The sequence below is a fragment of the Trachypithecus francoisi genome, unplaced genomic scaffold (assembly GCF_009764315.1).
Source record: "Trachypithecus francoisi isolate TF-2019V2 unplaced genomic scaffold, Tfra_2.0 Lachesis_group8, whole genome shotgun sequence".
Taxonomy (NCBI): Eukaryota; Metazoa; Chordata; class Mammalia; order Primates; family Cercopithecidae; genus Trachypithecus; species Trachypithecus francoisi.
In genome coordinates, this window is record NW_022681473.1 from 31,836,320 (window position 1) to 31,848,374 (window position 12,055).

The window sequence follows — 12,055 nt, forward strand, 5'->3', positions numbered from 1 at the left end:
TTGTGAACTGTGCTGCAATAAACATACGTGTGCAGGTGTCTCTTTGGTATGATTTATTTTCCTTTATGTGGATACTCAGTAGTGGGACTGCTGGTGAGAATGTAAATTAGTACAACTGCTATGGAAAACAGTATGGAGATTTCTCAAATAACTAAAAGGAATAATATTGGCCGGGCGCGGTGGCTCAAGCCTGTAATCCCAGCACTTTGGGAGGCCGAGGCGGGCGGATCACGAGGTCAGGAGATCGAGACCATCCTGGCTAACACGGTGAAACGCCGTCTCTACTAAAAAATACAAAAAACTAGCCGGGCGAAGTGGCGAGCGCCTGTAGTCCCAGCTACTCGGGAGGCTGAGGCAGGAGAATGGCGTAAACCCAGGAGACGGAGCTTGCAGTGAGCCGAGATCGCGCCACTGCACTCCAGCCTGGGTGACAGAGCGAGACTCCGTCTCAAAAAAAAAAAAAAAAAAAAGAAAAGGAATAATATTAATTGGTATAACCCAGTGCATTTACTGGCTTAATACTAATTGATTAGAAAATAATTGTTATGATGTATCTTTTACTAAATATACAAGTATATGATTTTAATCTTTATGCCACTTTTATCTGGTTCATCTTTTCAATTATTGGAAAATAAAATACACTGACATACAGACCTTCCATGTAATACCAAAACTTAGTAAACTATTTATGAAGATGATTAGATTCTAGATTTGGAAGAAACTGGTTAGTAGCTATACAATTTTCCCACAAGTAGAAAGCAAAAGTTCAAATATTCAGAGAATGCATGAAAAGATATGACCATTTTATGGAATTAAGATGCTATGTATTTAACTGATAAATTTATAGGTATATATTACACAAGCCACCTATAAACATGTAACTACATATAAACATATAACTAATGGACAAGATTTCTTTTTTTAATTCCAGGAATTACTACCAAGAAAGTACTGCTTAGAAGACTGTACCATTGCTCTTCTCTAAGGCTTGCATTGTGTCAGGGTCCAAGGCAATGCTAACAAGCAATTCCATGTAGCTCTTAAAGGTTTCCTTCATTGCTCTTGTGTTCAAAAAGCGAGTGACAAAGGGAGCGGGAGGATCAAATTCTGGGAGGGAGAAAGGGTTAAATATTAAATTTTCCTTCCTGACAATTTTAAAAATTCTTTTCTCTATAACGAGACCCTAGAAGCAGATTGCAGATACAATTTCTTCAAATTCAAGACTTCTCACCTTACCTTTAAAAGGTCTGAGGTTCTCAAAGCTGGTTTGCACATCACAATGACTGCAGAGCTTTGTTACCAATAGAACAAAAAACCAGACTGCTGGATTTCCTAAAACAGAATCTTTGGTAGTGGTGGTGGTCGTGGTAGTAGTGACGAAGCTTAAGTATTATGCTCTTAAAAAGCTTCCTAGGTGATTCTTCTGTGGTATGTGTGTGTGTGTGTGTGTTTTTTAAGACAGAGTTTTGCTCTTGTTGCCCAGGCTGGAGTGCAATGGCGCGATCTTGGCTCACTGCAACCTCCGCCTCCCAGGTTCAAGCAATTCTCCCACCTCAACCTCCCCAGTAGCTGGGATTATAGGTACACACCACCATGCCTGGCTAATTTTTTTGTATTTTTAGTAGAGACGGGGTTTCACCATGTTGGCCAGGCTGGTCTTAAACTCCTGACCTCAGGTGATCCGCCCCCTCAGCCTCCCAGTGTTGGGATTACACGCGTGAGCCACCACGCCTGGCCCTTCCTAAGTGATTCTGAAGCCCAACACCAGAAAAAGTAGACTGGGTAAGAAACTATTTGTCTTCCGCTGGATCCCACCACAGATATCTGGTGCCAGGTGGTGCTACTCTAGTCTTGATGGTTTCTCTCTGTTTAGTAGTAAAGAAATTGTATGACATCCAATGTATGAGTAATACATAGATTTCCATTTTATTTCTACACATAATTTGCTATAAAATTCTTGCCTAGGATGTATTAAAATTTTTAGAAGTATGCCAGGTGCAGTGGCACATGCCTGTAATCCCAACAGTTTGGGAGGCCAAGGTGGGAGGACTGCTTGAGCCCAGGAGTTCAAGACCAGCTAGGGCAACATAGTGGGACATCGTTTCAATTAAAAAAATAATAAATTAGCCACGTGTGGTGGCATGTACCAGTATTCCCAGCTATTCAAGAGGCTGAGGCAAGAGGACTGCTTGAGTCTAGGAGATTGAGACTGCAGAGTGCCGTGACTGCGCCACTGCACTCAAGCCTGGGAAACAGAGTAAAGACCCTGTCTCATAAAGAAAAATAAAAAAAGAAAAAAATCATTTTAATGTAAACATAGCCTGTGCACAGAGGAAATTTCATTCAAATCCAATGGGAAGAACTACGAGATTAACTTGTTGGGTGCGCTGGTGCACACCTGTAGTCCCAGCTACTTGGGAGGCTGAGGTGGGAGGATTGTTTGAGCCCGGGAGTTCAAGACCAGCCTGGTCAATATAGCAAGACTCCATCTAAAAAAAAAGTTTGTTTCAATTTTGACTTTTTTTAATTCAAATTTATAATCAAGTCACACCCTTAAATCGTAGTTTTAAAAATGTTTTTAATGTTGTGGGTATATAGTGTGCATGTGTGTGTGTATATGTGTGTATACACACACACACACACACACACACATATATATTTTTTTTCTTAGAGATGGGGGTTTCACTATGTTGCCCAGGCTGATCTTGAACTGTCAGCCTCAAGTGATCCTTCTGTCTCAGCCTCTGAAAGTGCTGAGATTAGCTGTAAGCCACCGTGCCTGGCCTATAGTAGGTATTATGTATTTTAAACAGCAGCTCTTAAAGTACAGTCCATGGACCCCGGGGGGACCCCAAAACCCTTTCAGTGGTCTCTGATATCAAAACTGTTTTCATGATAATATTAAGATATTATGTACTTTCTTCACTGCATTGCCATTTGCAAAACTAAAACTGATGGTGCCTTACTTACCACAAATGAAGGCAATGACAACAAACTGTACTAGTAGTAATATACTTTGCATGACTTTGTCATGTCACTACCATGTATTCGGAGGAGGAAAAAGTCAGTTTCACTTAGGAATAGTCCTAGGGGCTGGGCATGGTGGCTCACACCTATAATACCAGCACTTTGGGAGGCCAAAGTGGGAAGATTGCTTGAGGTCAGGAGTTCAAGGCCAGCCCAGGCAATCTAGCGAGATACCATCTCTACAAAAAAATTTTTAAGTTAGCTACATGTGGTGGCATGCACCTGTAGTACCAGCTGCTTGGCAGCCTGAGGTAGGAGGATTGTTTGAGCCCAGGAGTTCGCGGCTGCAGTGAGCTAAAAAGGTACCGCTCTTCTCCTGCTGGTGACATAATAAGACCCCATCTCTTAATTAACAACCAGAATAGTCTTAGGGCCAGGTGCAGTGACTCATGCCTGTAATCCCAGCACTCTGGAAGGCTGAAGCAGGACAATGGCTTGAGGCTAGGAGTTTAAGACTAGCCTGGGTAACAGAGTGAGACCCAGTCTCTACAAAAAACTTTAAAATTGGCCGGGCGCGGTGGCTCAAGCCTGTAATCCCAGCACTTTGGGAGGCCGAGACGGGCGGATCACGAGGTCAGGAGATGGAGACCATCCTGGCTAATACGGTGAAACCCCGTCTCTACTAAAAAATACAAAAAACTAGCCGGGCGAAAGGGCGGGCACCTGTAGTCCCAGCTACTCGGGAGGCTGAGGCAGGAGAATGGCGTGAACCCGGGAGGCGGAGCTTGCAGTGAGCTGAGAGCCGGCCACTGCACTCCAGCCTGGGCGGCAGAGCAAGACTCCGTCTCAAAAAAAAAAAAAAAAACTTTAAAATTAGCTGGGTGTGGTGGTGCATACCTGTAGTCCTAGCTACTTGGGGGACTGAGGTGAGAAGATTGCTTGTGCCAGAAGTTTGAGGTTACAGTGAATTATGATTGCACCATGCGCTCCAGCCGGGGTGACAGAGTGAGACCTGTCTCTAAATTTAAATACAAAATTAAAAAAGAGCCTGGGCAAGGCCAGACGCGGTGGCTCACGCATGTAATCCCAGCATTTTGGGGGGCCAAGGCAGGCGGATCACGAGGTCAAGCGTTCAAGACCAGCCTGGCCAACATAGAGAAACCGTCTCTACTAAGAATACAAAAAATTAGCCAGGCGTGATGGCGGGCGCCTGTAATCCCAGCTACTCAGGAGGCTGAGGCAGGAGAATTGCTTGAAACTGGGAGGTGGTGCAGTGAGCCGAGATCGCACCCCTGCACTCCAGCTTGGATGATAGTGCGAGACTCCATCTCAAAAAAACAAACAAAATACAAACACAAACAAAAAGAGCCTGGGCAACATGGAAAAACCTCGTCTCTACTAAAAAATACAAAAAAATAGCCAGCTATGGTGGCACACATGCGCCTGTAGTCCCAGATACCCAGGAGGCTGAGGTGGGAGGATCACCTGAGTCTGGGAGATTGACGTTGCAGTGAGCCGTGATTGCATCACTGCACTCCAGCCTGGGTAAGAGTGAGACCTTGTCTCAAAAAAAGATAAAATAAAAAATAATAGTCCTTGATGAAGGAGTAAAAATTACTACTTTTATGAAATTTCTACTCTTGCATAGATGTCTTTTAAGTATTGTGTGATGAAATAGCAGGTACACATAAAGCACTTCTGTGTAAGTATAATGGGTATGACCAGGAGGAGCACCCATACAGTTGTGTGAGTTACAAGATGAACTAGCTATTCTTTCCCCCAACAAAACACCATTTTTATTTGAAAGAATGACTGACAGATACACTATGGCTATCCAGACTTGGGTATTTGGCAGACATTTTCTTAAAAATAAATTAAGAGAATCTGTTCATTCAAGGAAAACAACTGACAGTATTTGCTGCCAATGATAAAATTTGAGATTTCAAGTGAAAATTAGAATTCTGGACATCTTCTATCCCTACTGTGAGTTTGAAAGCTTCCCAATTAAGACTTCATTAATGAGATCATTCATAGAATTGGTGAGTGCTATTTTTTGATAGTATAAAATGAAATATCTGACCTTAAAAGCAAGAACCATAAAACTCTTAGAAGAAAATGTAGGAGTAAATCTTTATGTCCTTGGATTTGGCAATGGATTCTATGTGAACAAAAGCTGAGCAACAAAAGAAAAAAGTAAATTGGGCTTCATCCAAATTTAAAACTTTTGTGCATCAAAGGACATTATCAAGAAAGTGAAAAAGACAACCTACGAAATGGGAGGAAACACTTTCAAATTATATATCTGATTAACGGTTTAATATCCAAAATATATTTAAAAACTCCTACAACTTAACAACAAAAAGACAATAACTCAGTTTAAAAATGGGCAATGGATCTGAATAGACATTTCTCCAAAGAAGACACACAAATGGCCAATAAGGACATGGAAAAAATGCTCAACATCATTAATGACTAGAAAAATTCAAATTGAAACCACAATGAGATACCACTTCACACTTGCTAGGATGACTTTTAAAAAATGCACACACATACACACAGAAAATAACAAGTGTTAGCAAAAGATGTGGAAAAATTGGAACCATCATGCTTTTCTGGTGGGAATATAAAATGGTGTAACCATGTGGAAACAGTTTGGTGGTTCCTCTAAAGGCTAAACACAGGATTATATGTGACAACAGTAACAATTCTGCTTCAGGTATATGCCTGCAAAATTGAAAATAGGAACTTAGATACTTGTATGCCAATGTTTATTACACCAATTATTCAGTTAGCCAAAAGGAAGAAATAACCCAAATGTCCATCAATAAAACATACAATAGAATATTATTTAGCCATAAAAAAGGAATAAAGTTCTAATATATGCTTTTACATGGATGAACCTTGAAAATATTCTGCTAAGTGAAAGAAGCCAGACACAAATGGAAAAATATTGTATAATTCCACTTATATGAGACATTTAGAATGGATAAAATCAATATACAAAAAACAGATTAGAGGTTACCAGTAGCTGGAGGAAAAAGAGGGTAAGTAGTTGTTGCTTAATAGTTACAGTTTCTGTTTGGGATGATAAAAGTTTTGGAAATAGAGGTGAGAGTTATACAACAGTTTGAATGTAAATAATGCTAATAAATTGTACACTTAAAAATGGTTAAAAAGGCAAATTTATATTTAACCACAGTGTTTTAAAGTGTGAAAAAAATACTGGAAAATCTATGTCACCAAGCTAACTAATATTTTCACATGACCAATTAACAATGTTATAAATCCATGCATGGATGAGAGATATGTAAAAGTTAAGACAAACCAATAGATTTTAATGTAATAGCATGAAAACTCAAGAAACTACTACTTGTCAGTATCAGGAGCATCTATAAATATCTGAGAAGGCAATTGAAATCCTCCTCCTTTTCCTAACTACATACAGAAGGAATATTTCAATTGCTTTCTCAGTTAAGTATGGATATTCTTGATACTTTAGCCAAAACAACATATAATAACGAACTGAATGTAGAAGCAGATATGTACTCATCTCACTAAATACTGTTAATTTTGTTTTAAAAAACACACCTCACATTAATAAGTAATGGGTTCATTTTAAATAAATATTTTTAAACTTTGAATTGGTATTTAGTAAATATCAATAGATTTAGCACACATAAACCAAAATATCTAGAATCCTCAATGTGTTCAAAGACTTCACTGGAGTCCTGAAACAAAGAGTCTGAAAATCACCAGCCTATGAATATATGTTTATTATCAATATTTGACTTAAGAGAACTAAATCCATTCGTTAGCCTGAGAATGTAAAACAAGGAACAAAAAGGCACTAAAAGTGTTTGCTTAACTATTAGTGACACCTAGTGGTCACTCAAATTACCAAGGGAAGAAAATGTTACCATTTGAAGAAACTATAATTGAGAGCAAATTCAGAACCAAACATTTTGATTGTAAGCAGTAGGCAAGACTGCTAACTGCAAAAATTACGTATAATGCCTTCTATGCATATTCAAGGCATTGAATTTCCTTATATATTCTGATGTATATATATTTCTTTTTTTTCTTTCTTTTTTTTTTTTTTTGAGATGGAGTTTCGCTCTAGTTGCCCAAGGCTGGAGTGCAATAGCGCAAACTTGGCTCACTGCAACCTCCGCCTCCTGAGTTCAAGTGATTCTCCTGCCTCAGCCTCCCGAGTAGCTGGGATTACAGGTGCCTGCCACCACACCTGGCTAATTTTTTGTATTTTTAGTAGAGACAGGGTTTCACCGTGTTGGCCAGTCTGGTCTCGAACTCCTGACATCAGGCGATCCACCCTCCTTGGCCTCCCAATGTGCTGGGATTACAGGCATCAGCCACCGCACCCAGCCTGATGTATATATTTCTAAACAACCATTTACAAATAGCTTTTTTTATTATTATTATTTTTTAAGAGATGGAGTCTCACTATGTTGTCTAGGTTGGTCTTGAACTCCTGGGATCAAGCAATCCTTTCTCCTGAGCCTCCCAAGTAGCTAGGAGTACAGATGTGCACCACTGCACTTGCCCACAAATAGCATTTAAAAATAGTACATTTAGACTGGGCACAGTGGCTTATACCTATAATCCCAGCACCTTGGGAGGCCAAAGTGGGAGGACTGCTTGAGCCAACCAGGAGTTTGAGATCAGCCTGGGCAACACAGTGAGACCCTGTGTCTACAATGATAAAAATTTAAAAATTAGCTGGGTGCGGTGGTGCCCACCTGTAGTCCCAGCTACTCAGGAGGCTGAGGTGGGAGGATCACTTGAGCCTAGGAGGTTGAGGCTACAGTGAGTCATGACAGAACCACTGCAGTCTAGCCTAGACAATGGAGTAGAACTTGACTCAAAAAATAAAAAAAATAAAAAATAAAAACAGTAAATTTAAAGTAGACTTCAGCACTGAAGAATTTTTTTTATTATGGTTCTATTTCTAATCAGATAATTTCTAAGATAATCTCTCAAGCAATGATACTTGTGATGTTAGAAACCATCTTGGACATCAACTTCAACCATAGCCCCAACAACTAATTCATCATTCAAGTTCTGCCAAGATTACATCCTGAATTTCTCAAAACTGTCCCCTCATCTCCATCCCTGCTGCCGCTATTTAGGTGCAGACTCAATTTATGCCTGAATTATGTCCTGTAATTCAAATTCAATTTCACCATATTGTTTCCCCTTTATAAATCCCTCTAAGGACTCTCATTTGTTTACAAGATCCCAAGCTTCTTAGCTTTATTATGGCATACAAGGTCTTTCATCATCCCTTACTCTTTTCTTATATTCAACTTTATGTTCTAGAAAAATAGGGGCCAGCAACCTTTTTCTGTAAAGGGCTATAGGTAAATATTTTAGGTTTTGTCATATGGTCTCTGTAGAACTACTCAAATCTGCCACTGTAGTGGGAAAGCAACTGTATGGAAATATGCAAATGAATGTATGCAGCTGTGTTCCAATAAAACTATAAAAACAGGCTGAGGGTCAGATTCAGTCTGCAAGCCATTTGGTAACCTCTGTACTAGACTACTGAACCACTTGAAATTTCTTACATATATCACACACCATGATTTGTGTGCTGGTATAATCTTATGTATTACAACTATCTCAATTTTAATTTCTAATATAGTAAATATCAATAGATATACCTACATAAATGCATTTTAGGATCTTCAGTAATTTTTAAGAATGTAAAATGGTTCTAAAGTCAAGAAGTTTGATAACAGATTATTTCAACCTTTACATTTTATAAAAAAAGAAAAAACTAAGACAGAGGATATCCTACCTTAGTCATAGGTACATGATAAGCTAGTGGCAGATACATAGTAGTAAGCATTTATTAAATAATGTAGTGGTATACGTTATTAAATATATTACTATATTATAATTTGAGTTCCTCTTTCCTAGGCTTAATTATTCTTTTCTTCTAGCATAAACTTAGACTCAAATGTTTAGAACTAGGCGGGGCGCAGAGGCTCATGCCCGTAATCCCAGCACTTTGGGAGGTTAAGGCAGAAGGACTGCTTAAGCCCAGGAGTTTGAGACATCCTGAGTGACAAAGCAAGAGCCCATCTCTTAAAAAAAACACTAGCTGGGCTTGGTGGTGCACACTTGTAGTCCCAGCTACTTTGGAAGCTGAGGTAGGAGAGTCACTTGAGCCCAGGTGTTCGACACTGCAGTGAGCTAGGATCATGCCATTGCACTTCAGCCTGGGTGACAGAATGAAACCTTGTTTCAAAAAAAAAAAAAGTTTAGAACTAGATGATTCTTAGTAATCATCTGATCTAACCTCCATCTTATCCAGAGTTGAGATGACTGGCATTACTAAGGTAAGTTCTGCCTTTTCTTTTTTTTTTTTTTTTAAGTTCTGCCTTTTCTATTTACAAGGCCGCATGTGTGGGTCAACTGTACTTCAGTTGGTATGTTCAGGGAATGTGAACTTATTTTCATAAAAACCTAAACAGAATTTATTAGGCAGATAAATTCCCTGAAAAATAAATACATTTTGAATTGTCAGCATCACCGCTCCTCGCCACTCATGTAGATAATCTAAAGTTATCAGGATAGCCATTTCACGGAAAACTCACCCTCATCATCACTACTACTACTATGGATCTCAGGAGATGAGTCAGATTGGGATGATGAAAATTCTTCTTTCCATTTTTTCCGTTTCTTTGGTGGTGGCTCAGCCTTTACTTTTAGCTGTTTAACTTTGGGTTTCACGGAAGGGGTTTTTGTAGTTGTAGTTTTTGATGCTGGAGGATCAGAAGCTTTACTACTACTACTTGGCTTAGCTTGAACAGTTCTGCAATGTTATAAACAAACTTCATTAATATACTGAAATCTTGTTAAACTAAAATAAAATAGAAAAATACAAAAGAATCACAGGAGAAGATTATCTAATTACCCTCACCAATACCTCCAAAATATACAGTCCAAGTCCTATACCTCTCAATGGTGATTCCCATAAAATTTTCTTAAAATACATTCTTTTCACTAATAGCATTCAATATTCAGTTACTAAGGGACTTTTAGTTCAAGTCCTTATTTCTACTTCCTCATTCCCCTCCTTGATTTATGGACTTATTTCCCAGAGACTATGAGGCTGTACAACAGATGATCAGTGGCCTTAGGAAAGTAATGAATGATATAACCATAATTGCCATATCTAGCTCTAACCCTAAGAAACTCTCACACAGGCTCTGGTGGTGTCAGGTTTTGATGTAGAAACCCAAATGTGGCCAGGCGCGGTGGCTCATGCCTGTAATCCTAGCACTTTGGGAGGCCGAGGCGGGTGGATCACCTGAGGTCGGGAGTTTGAGACCAGCCTGGCCAACATAGTGAAACCCCATCTCTACTAAAAATACAAAAATCGGCTGGGAGTGGTGGCATGCGCCTGTAGTCTCAACTATTTGGGAGGCTGAGGCAGGAGAATCGCTTGAACCTGGGGGGTGGGGGTTGCAGTGAGCCAAGATCACGCCATGGCACTCAAACCTGGGCAACAAGAGCAAAACTCCGTCTCAAAAAAAAGAAAAGAAAAGAAAAGAAACCCAAATTCATCTGTCCTAGAGTCCCTCAAGATTTGCTCTATGCCATCTGGGTATGGTGGTTCATATCTGTAATTCCAGCACTTTGGGAGGCTAAGGTGGGCAAAGTGCTTGAGCCCAAGAGTTCAAGACCAACATGAACAACATGGTAAAATCCCATTCCTACAAAAATTAGCTGGGTACAGTGGTGCGTACCTGTAGTCCCAGCTACTTGGGAGGTTGAGGCAGGAGGATCACCTGAACCTGGGAGGTCGAGGCTGCAGTGCTGTGATCACGCCACTACACTGCAGCCTTAGTGACAGGGTGAGACCCTGTCTCAAATAAAAAAGATTTGCTTTCTGCCAGGTCTGAAGATTTGAGTGGATAAAATTCCATCATAAAAATAAGGTGAGCTGCTTCCAGTAGGTGGGAATGTTAATGAAACTGGACCTACTTGGCACTCGATTAAGAATATCTAGGTATGTCATACCTGCTTTCTCATACAGACCACAGGGTCAAGTCAGTTATCTTCCAGATTCATGCTCCAGACAACCCAGAGTCACATTAATACACAATAATAATTCTACTGTGTACACTTGTCCAGTAATGTAGAGTTCTCATAGTTTTTTTCTCAAAAATTATTTTAAATTTAATTTATTGAATTGTTATTTACATTTTATAGATGAAAAAGGGAGCATCAGGGAAGTTGTCTTCTTTAGGTCACATAAAGCTGGACTCAAATTTTTTGCCTCTACAATTTTTTTTCACAATACTAGGGTGACACCAAAAGGACTCAGGGAAAAGAAAAGGGCACCCACCCACCACAGAAAGCTGTGAGCTTTGCAGTGCCCATCTCATGCCTTCTAAAGAATCACTTATTTCATCAGGCTCTGAAATTTTTTGACTTGTGTATAATAATAATAAAAAAAAACTCTTTAATTGATATGCTCCTTTGTACATTGGTATCATTAATAATACACCTATATATATGCACAAATATATCACCTAAGAAAACACGTACCTGATAGCTTGTGAAGGTTTGTTTCTTGGCTTTTTAGAACACACTCTGACATATTCCTTCTTGTTTGCATTTTCAATGAACTTCACATATATTCTTTTGTATTTACTCTTTGCATCTCCAAAATATCCAAGATACTGAGGAAAGAAACACTTTTGAGTTACATAATTGTTCAATCTATATATAAATGCTACTTTGTTGGTTCGATTGACTATCACATAGCCAACCTTCAAGTTTTTAAAATGCAGCTCTGGCTGGGCTAATTTTACCCTCTAAAAAACTGATCCCAGGCTCATTATTGATTTCATATGTACAAGTCCATATGTACAAGCAATCTCATTAGGCATATTCTTACTTCCAGTTACATAAGTATGACAGAATAACTTCCATCAGTCTTCTGGTAAATCAGGATATTTGACTAGTAGAATAATCAATATAAAGGAGCCTCTGAGTTCATCTGAACTCTTCATAGGCTAACATTAATCCCTTTCCTTTATTTAAAAAAAAAAGT

General features: G+C 39.3%; 1 protein-coding gene across 1 annotated transcript in view; it reads right to left on the reverse strand.

The window, feature by feature from the left end:
* Positions 1-12,055, reverse strand: part of QSER1 (glutamine and serine rich 1) — an 87,539-nt gene that overhangs the window by 13,150 nt on the left and 62,334 nt on the right. The window contains exons 7-9 of the mRNA XM_033208031.1: positions 11,548-11,681; positions 9,588-9,805; positions 970-1,107 (exon numbers count right to left, since the gene is read on the reverse strand). Coding sequence (XP_033063922.1) covers positions 970-1,107; positions 9,588-9,805; positions 11,548-11,681 — 490 coding nt within the window. The remainder of the gene's footprint in view (positions 1-969; positions 1,108-9,587; positions 9,806-11,547; positions 11,682-12,055) is intronic.